Source organism: Acomys minous (assembly GCF_964271855.1).
Source record: "Acomys minous genome assembly, chromosome: 11".
NCBI classification, from domain to species: Eukaryota; Metazoa; Chordata; class Mammalia; order Rodentia; family Muridae; genus Acomys; species Acomys minous.
Genome location: NC_140492.1, coordinates 63,920,493 through 63,936,328, shown reverse-complemented (window position 1 = coordinate 63,936,328; position 15,836 = coordinate 63,920,493). Strand labels below are relative to the sequence as shown.

Here is a 15,836-nt window from a genome sequence, read left to right as displayed (position 1 = left end):
CGGGTCAATCAGGTGGTGCTAGGGACCAAGCCTAAGGTTTTTCACACTCTATACAAGTGTGATACCCTTAAGCTGTACCGCCAGCCCTAACCAGTCATGTGACTGGCAAGCCACAGAGAAAGAACGCTCTTGCCATCTCTGTTTCACTTCTGTGCAGCTGAAGTGCTTTCCCTAGCAGGAGGTCTGCCTGTGGGTTTTTACCTTCTGAGTTTCACTTTGCGTTTTCACACGAAAAGTGAAACTGCTCCCTAGTCTAAGAAAAGTGCAGCTTGATTGAAGGTCAAGTGCACATTCGGTTGCTAGAAACTAACAAACGTCCAGAGAAAACGCCCATTTCTTCTTTGCCTTATTTTGGAGAGGAATATAATCTGGTATGGACACGCTTTTTTCCAAGCAGTACTACGTTGTACTAACACTGGGAGACTGTAGAAGCATTGGCGTAAGCAACTCACATTTAATAGGCATGCTGTCTCCAGTTTTGGAGCTTTTCTAGGTGCAATTAGAAACTTCAGTCTTGAAGTCGGGATTGCCTGCTTCATGACATTAGAGACAGAGCTGTTGATGGGGGTCACTTGCTAGCACCTGTGCGATTACCTCTTGAGGGATTTCACCTGGGAGGAGGATTCCTGATTTGCTGCCTATAAGAAGGCTCTTTGGAACTCTGGAGAGAATAATAAAATAATAAACTGCCGCCCCGGCTGCTGCTGCAGCTGCTGCTCTCTTAGCACACACACACACACACACACAAAACAAAAACAAAACAAAAAAAACAAACAAAAAAACAAAAACAAAAACAAAAAAAACCTTCCCTTTAATTATGTGAAGCACATAGCATTGTTTTACATTGACAATTTCCTCTTAGCATGATGTGGTCATCATCGTTCGTTTAACTTAGCGGAACCCTGAAATACAGAGGAACCTCACATGTAAATGGTAGCACGAGTTACACTGTTATTCTCAGGAGCAAAATGCGCAGTGGCCATTGTGCACTTATTATTAGCCACGCTGTAGTCAACTTTGCTCATCTTTCTTTTGCTTTTCATGACAACATATAGGGTAAAGTTGGTTACTGAAGAAAGAACTGGCAATTAGTAGATAAAACTCAAGCATTAGCTCTCAGCATATACATCACAAATGGTCTTTAAACTCGTAGTTTATTCGAGATTATTACTTTGCATTGTGGTGTAGAATGTGCAGTGTAACCAAAAGATGACTATGGTGCCAGGTGACTGACATCTTCACTGTTGAAGCTGTGGATTTCCATCTGATCTACAGAGTGCAGGAACAATTCTAACGGCATCAACTTTCGCCTTTGCAGATGGAACTTACTTGCATGAGACGGCACAGAACTAGAGAAGACACTTCGGTGAAGGTCTTCACTACTCCCCCTGGTTAAACCATTACAGAACTGACCCTCTGCAGTCCTTCCCGAAGCTTGAACCTCAGTTCATCATGTCACAGTGTTGCTATGGATTTAGTTAAGTCTTGCACATCTTTTCACCGCATGAATACCTTTGAAGACATTTTTTTAATGATTCCTAAATTGTAACATGGCCCCTAAACCTACTTTTAAAAAACAACAGTCAAGCATCATTCATTCTCTTGCCATTAATGTTTTCACCATTCAGTCACCCAGTGTGCGTTCTAGTAACCTAGTGTTTAACGATCTGATGAGGTAAAGAAATAAGCACCTGTGCAGAACACATAGTGATTTATGTAGGGCAATTTACTTTTTGTGAAGTTAGTCAAATTGTTGAAATATTTCAGCTCCAAGCTTAGAAAACAGGCAGTAAATGAGCGTTTGCTTCCACTGTGCAAGAAGGCTGTAGCAAAGTGAAATAAATTTTGAGATAGTTGAGTAACAGTGGTTTTTAGGAACTAATAACTAAAAGTTAAGCTTTTTATTAGGAACTAATAACTAAAAGTTAACTAATAACTAAAAGTTAATTGGCCCATGTGCAATATTCTCCAGAACTCTGAATTTAAAAGATTTATCTGAAAAGAAGCTACTCTCTCTTATTTACTTTTCTCAGCCTGGGGGTGAACTGTACAAGTGTTTCCCATGTTAGAAACTTTCTCTCCAGTAGACGTTTATAAGCTACCAATCCAACCAAACAGAGCTTTGTGCTTTGAAAAAAGGGGGGAGGGTATTAAGACCAGCAGTGGCCGAAAACATCTCCTATTAAAAGCTTGAATTTGATTTTAACAAACTGATTTTCTGCGTTATTTTGATTAAGAAATAGTCTGTGAGAGCAAAGAATACAAAACAATGGCACCATGCCTGCTTAGAATGAAACAGACACATTTTCTAATTGGTACGGTGGTTCAGACCTGTCATCCCAGATCTTAGAAGTAAGAGCAGGGAGATCAGGAATTCAAGGCCACCCTCAGCTAAGTAGAAGCTTTGAGATGAGGCTAGGCAACCTAAGACCTCTGTCTCAAAAGGAGAAAGAAACAAGGAGGGGGGCGTGGACAATTGTACAATCATTTCCAATTTAAGGAGATCACCACATATGGCTCTGTGCTCCATTCTGTGTAGAGAGTGCACCTGTTTCATAACAGAAGCGTCAATGAAGAAAAAGGGGGGGGGGGGGAGAAACACCTTCTCAACTTAAAACTTCATATATCTTAGCTTTTACTACCACATTGGAAAGAGTAGAAAAATAAATAGCAATATTATGTTTGAAATAGGGTCTTCTTAACTATAAATGAAAATATCAGTTATGTTAATAATGTGATGTCCTGTCTCATTTGTTTTACTTTTAAATGTAATTTTTTGTGAATTTATTTATTTCACTTTACATCCGGGTTGTAGCCCCCTCCCCCTCCCCCCCCCAGTCCCATCCTTCCTTCCCCATCCCCCCTCTCCCCACCATCACCATCTTCTATTCCTGAGAAAAGGGAGGTCCCCTATCCACACATCCCAGCTCATCAAGTCACTTTAGGACTGAGTTTGTCCTCTTCCCCTTTGGCCTGGCAAGGGAGTCCCATCACGGTGAAGCGACTGAAAAGCAAGCAACAGAGCCCATGTCAGAGACAGCCTCCCCTCCCATTACTAGCAGACCCATATGAGCTGTTATTGGCCACATCTACATAGAGGACCTAGGTCCAGCCCATGTATGATCCTTGGTTGGTGCTTCAGACTCTACAGGCCCCTCTGGAATGTATAGTTGGCTCTATTTTTAAAGATATATGTTGTTATATGTAATGAATACATAAAATATATCAGTAGATTTAGCTATATTTCCCCAGGAAGCCACCAATTTAAAAAGTTGTGATTTAGAGATACGCATTGCCCTTTAGCTCTTTGTTTCTAAATAGAGCCACACAGAACAAATGACTGTGTAAATGTACATTTCTGAGTCTTACTGTTAATGACATAACCAGCATTGCATGTGAGGAGGCTGTAATGTAGGTCACAATATCTAAAAATTTATACTACACAAAATTCACCAAATTATGTACCTTTAATCTCCATATCACTGGGGGAATTAAATTTCTTACATTATTAAACATTGAATTTTCTAAAATGAGGCATTCCGTTTGATGCCTCCGTTTCAATGTACTGGAATATTATCCAACTCTTCCGAAGTAAATAAATGTGAGACGAGGAAAGCAGAAGTTTTGAGATTGTACTCCCAACCCTTGCACATACGTAGGAGCATCTTCACTTCTTGTCACCTCATGTTTATTCATGTGTATTTGCTTGGCTCCCGGGGAAGGGCATCCAAGCACTACAAGCATGTGGGTAAGCTGGCTGCTTTATTTTCATCATTTTGTTTAATGTTAAATCTAGGTTTAATCCAATCTCTTATCTCTGTTTCCACATCTTTTAGATTTTAAGTAGGCAACATCATTTATACGTAAATCCTCCATCTGTATATTTAGTTAATCGATGTTTAAATTTGTTCTCTGGAAGGAAACCAAGTTTATTCCAGGGAAGATGTGGGTAGAATAAGAGCCTTGTGGTCAGATGGGCACCATCTGTGCACCATGCTTGCCCTTGGTGACAGATGAAGGAAAGTGGCATCCTATGTGGTTCCAGAGTGAGAAGTTATGCCTCACAGACTTGAAGCATGTGCAGATCTTGTTCTGGTTTCTGTCCGTCAGAGGAAATGTTGTTTATTTGATCATTTTGTTTTGTTTTGTTTTGTTTGTTTAGAATAAAATACCAGCACATGGTCTTTGCATAATGGGCTATGACCCACAAACATGACTTGATGCACTTTCACGGGCTTTGCTCATGGAACACAAGCACACTGACTCCTTTCCTTTCGCAAGGACGCCGAGTTCTTCCTACCTTGGCCTTGGCATGTGTTCACTTCCCTTTTTCTCTGACACCTGGAGGAACTGCTCCTTTCTTCAATCAGTTTGCATGACCTTCTCAGCATTGAAGGTCAGCGCGAACGCCACCTTTTCTAGAGGACCTCTAAGATTGTGCTGCACATTCAACTGAGTTCCTCTATGCTCGCTACAGGCATTGTAATCATTGTAATTTTCTTTGTCCTTTGACTCATTTGGGTCTCTGTTTATTATATTTCCGCTACTAGGCTCTAAGTCGCCTTCATTGTCCCTGTGCTCTCAGCCTTTTTACAGGGCTTTGCTCCTTTTTAGTTTAATAAATACTACCATCCTACTTTATGAAATACTTTCATCATAAACACCACACAATCATAGTAACTAGATAAAAATGCACCTATCAATATTAGAAAAAATAAAGAATGTATGTGGACCACATAATAGTGTAATCATCAATATTTCTTAATTCTAAAGTTATTTTCAGAATGCCTCTGCACCAGAATGGACGTCAGACAAAATTAAGGTTAAACTCTGAGGCTTGAATTAATTAAACAGGCTTGTTCATCTGTAAGAGAAAAAAAATAAAATAAACAAAACACTGTAGCAATGGGAAATTAAAATCTAACAAGGGAACGGCAGTGCATTCTGGGAGTTTTGCTTCTGAGCACACAGAGTCTCACCTGATCTAGGCATGCTGAGTGTCAGAGTCCCTGGTGCTCTAGATGAGGTAAATATGAGAAATAAGAAACCCCGAAGCAATGCATTTTATTAATATTTTCTTCACATACTATTTCTGAGAAATCCGGTATTACTTTCTTCTCTAATTAGGTAAACTACATATCTCTGTTCCTTAGTGATTTATTCATTCTTAGCATCCTCGGTGGCAACTGGCCTAATCCATACAGAGCAAACACAATTATAAAAGTGTGAAGGAAACGTGATGCATATTTTACACAAGAATGGAGACAATATAACTTATTTCCACACTCTAAAATGCTCTTTAAAGTATTTTTATTGACAGCCAACGACAAAACATTGAGAGAGAGAATGGACTTCTAGGAAGTGGACAATAAATCAAAGCTCCCCGTCTCAGTTTTAAAGCCATTTTGACGGTCACTTCCGTTCAAGAGTGCATCAGCTGTCAATCTTTCCCACACGATAATTAATCAAGACATAACCCAGGTAGCAGCAGGTTATCAAGGTGAGAAAAGTGATGTGCAGAATAAGGGCCAGTTTCTTAACACTTGAAACAAATGTAAACGTTAAGCAATATACACATATCTTTTCTGGTGTTCCTTCCTTTTGTATATTCAGAGAAGACTCAGACACAGTATTTCCAAAAGCAAGCTAAAAAAAGAAAACAAAGCAAATTATTAGAAGGAGTTTTGAAATCTTCCATTTAAAATATTCTATGTGCTCAAGTAAGAGACAGAGACCATTAAAAAATATATGTTCGATATGGCAGTTACTAACTCTCTGTGGGCTTTAATCAAACAAATTAGTAATTCTTCACTCTACTAGCTAGCCAAGTGTCACCTTCATGATAGCACCTTGAGGCCAGTGGCTACCAGGATGGACAGTGTTAATTTAGAGAATGGTCCCTCTATGCAAGTTCTTTGGGGTACACTCTTTTGCATTGTGATGCACATAATACAATCCCAGAACGACAGGGGCTGACTTTGGAGACTCACACTTCCATTTCATATTTTATATAACTGAGATGCCAAGGAGCAGGTAGTTTAAGTAAAAGGCGCGACCTACATGATCCTCTATTTATTGAGGAAAGAAAAGGCAGCTTAACGATCAACTTCTAAACTACCAAATGACACTTGGATAGACTAGCCTTCCTTACATTTGGCCCTAACACTCTGATCACATTACACTCCTTCAGACAACTCATCACCATTTTGATCTTCAGACGCATCAGTGAGTCATGCCAAGTCTTCTGTAGGAAGAACCGTAGCCCACCTTCTGAGAAACTGCGTTCAGCTCCTGTCAAGGTGGGAATCTATTTTCAGATCTGAGCTGTGAACAAGAACGTGGTCCTTCAATCCAGTCCTCCCTCAACAGCGTGTTATGGAAAAGTCGTCATCATCATCATCATCATCATCATCATCATCATCATCATCGTGCAGTATGTTCCTTTAAATATCTTTGGATATCTCTGTCTGGCACAAAAATAAAGCTCAACAAGGAGCCAAGACTTACATCACATCAGTCAATTTTGTAGTGGAATATAGTTTGGAGAAATATTTTCAGACTACCATGAGTGGTACTACTAATATAGTCAGTCGCTCCCATCTGTCAGTTCCATGAAGTTAAATCCCAGCCAGCTTAACTGATGCTGTCCTTTGATGTCTGTCTAATGCACATTTATGGTCAGTATTGAGCAGGTTTGCTTATAGCAGCTATCTGCTGACTATATTAAATGTACAAAGAAAGTTATTTCAGTGAATGAGAACTCTTACTGTCTTCAGCTGGATTCAGAGGTCCACTTCACCTTCATACATGCTTGTTCATAGTCACTGCTTTTTAGACGTGCCATTAGTACTGACTTCATGAGGAGTGCGTATTGTTCCATGAACTAGTCTTGCCATCTACTTCGTATAGTCATCATCACAATATTTCTTGTTCACTACTACATAGGAGCATGCTATCATATTTCTGCTTTAAAACAAAACAACAAAAACCTATACCTAACACTTTAATCAGTCTAGCTAATGACAAGTGCTACCTCAGAACAGTGTTATTCAAAAGAGCTGTCTATTCAGGCAGAACTCTGTGTATGACTGACTTGCCAGCTGGCAGAGCCTAACTGGAAACCTCACACTCCACTGAGAGACACTGTTTTCTGGCCTCTACACAAACGGACACATGCACTCGTAATCATGTACACACATGGATCATGTACGCACTGTTGCTGTGTGGGTGTGGGTGGGTAACCTGCCTTCTGGTACATGGGTGGAAAAGTGTTCACAGCTCTGAGAGCTGGGAAGGTAGCCGAGCCCTGAGGTGGAACAGTGTGTCAAGGGTATCCTAAGGCACCGGAGCCCAGGATCCTCACAGCTCTGAGAGGAGGCCTTCCCCACAGAGACAATGAAGCTCCCAGGGGAAGCTTGTCCTAAATCCTGATGGACTGAGGAGCCTTGGAGCCTGAACCCCACTCCTTCTCCAGCCAATGCAGCTCCCAGGGAAGTGTCACCCCTAAACCCTGAGAAACTGAGGAGCCTTGGAGCCTGAGCTTCTCTTGACTGCTGTTTAATCATATCTCTTTCAATAAAAATTTGGCTCACTATTGATGTCCTTTTCCTCCTGGATTCACCCAGCAGGTCTCAACTTTCAACTTACTGGTGCTGTCATATTTCAGATGCAGTGAAGATTCTTGAAACTTGTTTGTACTTGGCTTCCATGAGTTTTGTTCTTCTTTCCTTGATATCTGCTTCTGATCAAACCTTGTTACTTATTCTCGCTCGTTTTCACAACATCTGCTTTTAACTGGACGGAGTCATTAAACAGCTGCCCCCTGTATCTAGTATCACCCCATGGATGGTCTCATCAAATTTCCAGATGTGAAGTTGTTGATAAATGTCAAATTTACACTTTCCATCTCAGCTGAGTTCCTAAACTTGAAGTTCACATATTCAACAAAGAAGTCACTACCAACACACCTTTGCTATTCACGGCACAAGAAGGCAAAATATCAGTGCAGACAGTGTTCTCCAACTATCCCTTAGGTTCCTTGATATTCTCAACTGCATGCAAACTCTTCTATTAAAATCAGGGTCACGCAATACGTTCTAGGAGGAAAAAGCCTATTCCCCTCCTTTACTTTTTTCACCCTGAGGACACTGGACACTGTGTCCCACATAACGTAACTCCAAAGCTAACTGTGTGGGTGCCAAACACTACCAACTGAATGTTTCATTGCAACTTTTTAAAATAAGCATTTTGTGTTGGAGATACTTATGATATTACAGGAAATTGGAAATCACTACAGAGAAATTGTGCATGTTCCTTACCAAGTTCTACCTAGTCAGGACTGGTACGAACAAGAAAACAAAATATCAACCAATACAAAAAAAAAATGTAGAGAGGGATTTTTATTCCAGGCTGGTAGGACTGTAAAGTCTGTTTCCTATGGAACTCATTATGGGGCTTCCTCAAAAGAATTACAAGTCAGGGAGTGGAGATGCCTTAGCAATTAAAAGCGATGCTCCAAAAGAGTGGATGTGTCTACATTGGGCAGCTTACAACTATGTGTAAACTCAGATCTGAGGGACATGATACCCTCTTCTAAACTGTGGACTGTACACTGCAAGACACAGAGAGACTCAAACACGTACACATCACTTTTAATGATGAAGGGGATGGGATAGAAGAAAGGCGGCAAAGAGAGAATACAGAATTGTACTTAGCCAAAAATGGGAAAATTCTATCATTTCCACATAAACAGATGACACTGAAGATGATCATTTTAGGTGAAGTAAACAGATTTTTTCAATTGCAGTATGTAACAGTTAGAGAAAAGAGCTCAGGGGGAAATCAAACTAAGAACACAGAGTTTAAGGAATATTTCATCAGCTTTCAACAAAGTTGATATAAGTTATAGATGAGAATAAAAAAAATAATTAAAATTGTTCAAGGAAATGTTTGTGCTTATAAATAATTGATAAGCTTTACTTGTTTCCTTTCCTTTATTTGTTTGTTTGTTTTATTTTTTTCCTTGAAAAAGAAACCTTGACCCTTACAATGAAAACTGTGTCTGGTAGTTTAAGACAAAATAAATCTTGAACCTCCCACTGTAAGGCACAAGTTTGAGGAGGCTTCGGAGAGGCTTGCAATTCACAAGAAAATATTTTCCTAAGAAAGACACATGTCCATAGTTAAGAATGGAAAAGCAACAGTCAAAAAAAAAAAAAAGGAAAGAAAAGAAAAGAAAGAAAGAAAGAAAAAAAATCAACAGTCACTGGAAAGGTGGAAGAGGAGTAACAATCTAATCAATGGTGAAATCCTAGAAACCGCCAATTCCTAGGCGAACCCACTCTCCATCCTCAGTGTAGGACGCGCCCTTATGAGCTGGCCAGCAACACTTCAGGACTATTCAGAATATCACTGCAGATGTCCCTGTCTTCTGTTCTCCTTCGTAACGGTGGTCAGTGGTTGCGCTTATCCCCGCTTCCTCTCCCAGTTATTGTGATTGGGTGCGGGTGAAAAACGTGGCTCCCGACGTCTCATCATTTATACTTCCGCCCACTGAAGCTGAGGTTCTGCACTCCTTTCAGGAATGGGATGAGAATAGTCTATACGATTCTTTTTTTTTTTTTTTAAGATCAAAGGATCAAGTGGAGTGCTAACTAGATTATACGGAGACTTCCTGACAGTCACCATGTTGATTTGTCAGTATGTTGGTGGCAGCCTGTCCCAGTAGGAGGAGCAGGCATAACTTTGAAACTGAAGCAGTTCATAAGCTTAGCTTCCTTAAGGCCCTTCTGGATTCCTTATCTGCCCAGAAGCAGTTAAAACAGCTCTACGTGAGATAGTGGCAAAACATGAAGGTACCGTGCTATAAACATTGAACACTGCTCCACTCCGTCTCTGAGACGTGGATTAACATTAGCTCCACAGCACAGTCTCAACTGCCCTGACGGAAAGCCAGCCAATCCTAATGCCTACTGCTCTTCAACATGTCTCCTCTTCAACATGCCTTCTCCTCCTTAAATGGAAAGAGGAGCTATAAGGCTGGACAAATAGTGTGGGAAGCCGCGCCCACATACGCCATTACAAGATGGCGCTGACACCCTTTGTCCCATGCTGACAAACAACTAATCTGCGCATGTGCGAAGGGATTTTCCATTCGTTGTGCTCTGCCTCTCCCGTGGCATCATCTCGCCCGATGAGCAACAGCCAATCAGGGACTGACACGTCCTAAGCGGAGGACAGTTTCCTATATAAGGGAGGGGTTTCTGCTGTTTGGTCTCTCTGTCTCCGTTTTTCGTGTTGTAAGCTTATGCTCTTCCTCTCAAGAGGCAGTAAAGCTTTACTGCAGAAGGATCCTGTTTGTGTGTGCAGCGTCGTTCTTGCTGACGAGACGGTAACAACGCTAGCCACATATGGTGCCGAAACCCGGGAAGACTACACCATCGTCAGCACCTTCAGAGAGCCCCTGACTACAGGGAGGATTCAGAATTGCAGGGTTGGTAAGTTCGGAGAGGTATGCATATTTCTGAAATTCTTGGGCTGATTCTAGCTGTAATATTTGCTGCCGTAATTGTTAAGAGGGCAGTAAATGAAGGACAGGTCACCCTAGAAGTTCAGGATAACATGTCAGAAACCGAACGTAGTGAGAGGCTGGGTGCGGGCGGGAAGAAGAATGCCCGTAAAAAGGAAAAAGCGGGTGGGAAAAAGAATGCCCGTAAAAAGAAAAAAGCTCAGGACCCTCCTGTAAAAGGAGTGCAACCCCCCTCAGGACCTAGTTCACCGCCGAGAAAAATATCGCAAAGGTTTTATCCTTTAAAAGCTCTTGAGGCATTGAATATTGATAGCTCTACAAGCTTTAATACCTCTGACAATGAGACTCCTGATTCGGAGGAAGAAGCCGAATTAGAGGAAGAGGCAGTCAGGTATTAGGAAGAGAGATACCACCTAGACGAACGAGAGGGTATAAAAAACCCTCCCTCAATTTATCTCGCAGGGTGGTACCCACTGCTCCTCCACCCTACGAACTGCAGTCTGGATTTTCCTTCTGGCCGGAAAAGATTCGTAAAAAATTACATAATTTTTTTTCTGTGTTTGAAACAGAGAACGGGGGTCGAGTCCATGCTCCAGTGGAGTTCAATCTAATAAAGGACTTGGCTGAATCTGTTCGCAAATATGGGGTTAATGCAAATTTCACCCTGGTAATGTTAGAAAGAATTGGCACTGGTGCCCTAACTCCTTCTGATTGGCAGATGGTGGCCAAGGCCGCACTTCCAGATATGGGCCAATATATGGAATGGAGAGCCCTGTGGTTCGAGGCCGCTCAAACACAGGTTCGGGCCAATGCCCTTGCACTTACCCCTGAACAGAGGGATTGGACCTTTGATTTGTTAACAGGTCAAGGTCAATTTACTGCAAATCAGGTAAATTACCATTGGGGAGCTTATGCTCAGATTTCACAGACTGCAATTAAGGCCTAGAAAGCACTCTCTAAAAAAGGGGAAGGTAATAGGCGCCTCACAAAGATTATTCAAGGCCCTGAGGAGTCGTTCTCCGATTTTGTGGCCAGAATGACAGAAGCGGCAGGGCGCATTTTTGGAGATTTTGGAGATACTGAACAGGTTGTTGAGACAAGTTTTTCAGTCCGCGGTAAAGCGGGCGACGTTCGGAGACCCTTTAAAAGTGGAAAACTCTTCGTCATGTCTGATCAGGGCGGCTCAGAAAGGGCTGCTGAAAACTAAAGACTTGAGAGACTCATGCTAAAAATGGAGTCGCTCGCGCAGAAACAGCACGAGGAGGGTAGGAGGAGGAAAAAGGCGGAAGAGGCCACGCCCAAACGCGATAATCCGCCATCTTGGCGTGCCTCGGAACTGACACCGCCGCCTTATGCGGACACTTCACCTTTATCAGCACCACAGGGGAACTGTCATTCTCTGTACCCAGAGGTTTGGAAACAGGCTCGTGCCACCTTCCCAGTGTTTGAGGATGCCAACACCAATGGCCATGATTAATGGAGGAGCATTTGGTAATACTACTTTCAGCTGGAATACATCTGACTTTTTTGAAACTTCTAACAGGTGATTCGGCTCGGATGCAAATGGAAATGTCAGGGTTATGCATTACATCTGTGCCATATAACAATTTTACACGTGCTGCTAATTTGTCTAAGAGTCTTTCAGCTTATCTCCAGGGGAACTGGTCCGCAGAGTTTGAAGAGATCTGCGCACTGCCGCCATTGTTACATGCGTGGATGTATCCACCGCTGAAGGCCTTGCCTCTTGGATTCAACAAGCTATGCATCATCTTAAGGAGTGGGCAGGTATCGGGGCTTTAGCTATGGCCCTTCTGATTATCAGCTTCCTCTGCCTTGTGTTCCTTCGGCGCTTGGTCATATCCCGAAACAGAGACCGTGCCCTAATTGCACAAGCCTTCTATGCTATTGAGGCTGGACAGTCCCCTCAGGCTTGGCTGGCGGCCTTTAAGTCCTGATCCTCGTCACGTTCGGGGTGCAAGGCAAAGCACTGCACAGGAGGTACATTGTTTGCAGTTAATGGCTTCCTGGAGAGCACGTCTGATTGCATGTGGGCTGACACCCAAAATCCCACCTCCAGAAAAAGGTGTCGGTCGGGTCTAGAGCTAGGCTGGGGCCGAGCCCCTAGCTGAGTTCTGTTGTACATCAGTGGCCAAACTTCAGGGCGGGTTCCGCACATGATCAAGGTGAATAACCTAGGTTATGGACGGTCATACATCAGTGCCCTCTGGAGATCAGACCTCTACTCTCACCCGTTTCGTCCTGCTCTTACAAAATAAAACAGGGGGGACTGTGGAGAGCTACGATGTGCTGTGCCTTAACAAGGCACAGGTTTCCGCCATCCCGACGGCGAGCGCTCTCTAAGATAAACAAGTCCTTATGTGACAAAAGGCTGTGCAAGGGTAACTGGTGATCTGATGACACGCAGTCCTGCTCTGACGCGGACCTATGAGGAGGTGACACCTGACATGAGCTGATTGGCCCTTGAGTTGTACTTAAGCTTGGCCCTTCCCTTCTTCGGGGCCATTCCCACTGAGCTTAATCCTGAGTAAAGATCTTGAGAAGAAGTCTGGTTGTTGGCTTCTTATTTCTGCTGGACGGTCCGGCGCCGACAAATGGTTTTAACTGGCCCAACTGGGCTGTGAACAAAAATTCCCTGGATTATGTGTTACCTCGGTTCAATATAAAAATTTCACTATAGCAGCTAATCTGTCAAAGAGTCTCTCTCAGTTTATTTTACAGAATTGGACAGCGGAGTTTGAACAGACCTTATTGCGGACTGCTATCATTCAAGTCAATTCCACATGGCTGGATCTGTCACTTACTGAGGGATTCTCGTCATGGATATCCTCAGCCTTCTCCTTCTTTAAAGAATGGGTTGGGGTTGGATTGTTTGGAGCTGTAATCTGCTGTGGATTAGTGTTGACCCTATGGTTGGTCTGTAGACTCAGGGCTCAAACAAAAAGAGACAAGGTGGTTATCACCCAAGCACTTGCTGCTTTAGAGTCTGGGACCTCCCCTGATATATGGTTAACCATGCTTAAGCAATAAGTCGCTGGCTGCTCAGCTCTTGCACCCTCAGAGTCTCATCTCATTGCACGAGGTAGAGTGAATAAGCTTCAGCAGCCCTGGAGAGTTGCATAGCGAAACATTGCAGTAGAATGGCTCTGCGGCATATATGAGCTAATTCTAGGGAGGCATGTCATCTTGCATGAAGGTTGCGTGTCCCAGTGTCCTTCCCCCAGAAAAAACGGCACAGGGCCAGGCTATGACCTCTCCGGGTGAAGAGCTTAGGGGAGAGTTGTGTATACAGGCCTGATATTTTGTTTGGGGATTTGACCTCTGTCTCCACTCTCCCTATTGGGTGTCTTATTGCTTCTTAATAAAAAAAAAAGGGGGAGATGTGGGAAGCCGCGCCCACATTCACCATTACAAGATGGCGCTGACACCCTGTGTCCCATGCTGACAAACAACTAATCTGCGCATGTGCGAAGGGATTTTCCATTCGTTGTGCTCTGCCTCTCCCGTGGCATCATCTCGCCCGATGAGCAACAGCCAATCAGGGACTGACACGTCCTAAGCGGAGGACAGTTTCCTATATAAGGGAGGGGTTTCTGCTGTTTGGTCTTTCTGTCTCCATTTTTCGTGTTGTAAGCTTATGCTCTTCCTCTCAAGAGGCAGTAAAGCTTTACTGCAGAAGGATCCTGTTTGTGTGTGCAGCGTCGTTCTTGCTGACGAGACGGTAACGCTAGCCACAAAATAGAAATTAGCCTTATTTCCTACTTTTTCAGAAAGATAGCCATAGAATTGTTATATACCTGGCATTCTTTTTACACCTCAGATGTAACCCCACACACAAAAAAAATCACTGTTGACATTCCGTTCAACACATATCCATAGTTAAATCTATTTGTAATTTGCTTCTGCCAACCTCATCCCAGTTACCTCCACTGAGGAGCCTCCGTCCTGCTCTCTGCTTCCCTCTCTGCTCCTCTTTTGGAGGAGCATGTGCAGTGTATGGCACCAAGAATGGTTCTGGCCCTTGTCAATTCATCACTGATTATCTTAGACTCTCCCATTGGTTTCCGTACTGCCAAGCAGCAGCCACCAGCCCTCAGTAAAGCCAAGGTTCCTTTCTCTCCCATCCTTTCTCTGCTTTACCTCGTACTACTTTCTCCCTTACATTTATTACTAGTTGGGCACATAAATCTAATCCCTATAAGATATGGTTTTCTCATACGTAAGATAGCCATTGCAATAATAAAGAATAGCAATTATGGGACAGTTATAGGAATGCATCTTAACTTAAGCTCACAGAGTAGTTATCATATGTCGTGTAGCATGCTAAATTAAATAATTTAGTTCTAACAATCCATAAAAATGTATATGAATATTGGGGCAAAAATCCAATTAGTCACAAATGTATTGCCTGATGTCATACAGAAAGAAATTATTCAAGTTAATATTTCAAATAAAGCCACCTATCTCCAGAGCATGGCTGCTTAACCACTGTATTTTGAAATACCCAGATATAAAAATGGTAGGTATGTGTTAAGTTCTTAATACTGTCTCATCTTCTTTCTCTTTAGTGGTATTATAACTACATGATTTTATTGAAGTTATAGATGAATTGTGTTGGGCATAAGAAAAGTCAAATACACCTTAAATTCACATCACAAATGAACTGGAGAAACACATAAAAATAAGAACCAAGAAATAAGGAAGGAAACCCTGGGAAAGCTATGGAAATCTAATGATTAAAAGAATAATTTTCCTAAGATTACATGTTTGCATAATCTTTGTTCAAGTAAGTATTGTAGCAATGGGACTTCTATTTAATGCAAAGAAAAAATTAACTTGTTTTAACACTTGGTTATTTCTACTTTCATCCTCCTGGCTTTAATCTTTTTTGGTTTGTTTGGTTTTGGTTTTGTTTTTTCGAGACAGGGTTTCTCTGTGTAGCTTTGGATGCCGTAGACTCACTTTGCAGACCAGGCTGGCCTCAAACTCACAGCCATCCACCTGCTTCTGTCTGCTGAGTGCTGGCATTAAAGGCATGCGCACCACGCATGGCTCCTGGCTTTATAAGCCAACACTGGAAGCATAGATGAGAGTTTTAATCACTAAGGACTTCTTTCATTTACACCTGAAAAGTGTGACTACGTACACACTGTTGCTGCTATTACAGGATCGGGTGCATTTGTACTGAGAACTCTATCATTAGACCCTTCTTTAAAACATGATCCATGGTCTTTAGCAGAACCAGAAGGCTGAAAAAATGTCAATATTATCACTTTATTCACAGAGATAT

At 42.3% G+C, this 15,836-nt stretch overlaps 2 protein-coding genes across 5 annotated transcripts in view; one reads left to right on the top strand and one right to left on the bottom strand.

The window, feature by feature from the left end:
* Positions 1 to 2,715, top strand: part of OSTN (osteocrin) — a 48,576-nt gene extending 45,861 nt beyond the window's left edge. For 3 of the 4 annotated variants that reach the window (XM_084801179.1, XM_084801178.1, XM_084801180.1), the window contains one exon: positions 1,319 to 1,893. The gene's annotated coding sequence lies outside the window, so the exon portion shown is untranslated. The other variant, XR_014783061.1, reaches the window with a different exon arrangement.
* A 2,578-nt stretch (positions 2,716 to 5,293) lies between these two features.
* The window catches only part of UTS2B (urotensin 2B), a 32,452-nt gene continuing 21,909 nt past the window's right edge, over positions 5,294 to 15,836 (bottom strand). The window contains exon 6 of the mRNA XM_084800320.1: positions 5,294 to 5,646. Within this exon, the coding sequence (XP_084656446.1) occupies positions 5,621 to 5,646 (26 nt within the window). The 3' untranslated portion in view covers positions 5,294 to 5,620. The remainder of the gene's footprint in view (positions 5,647 to 15,836) is intronic.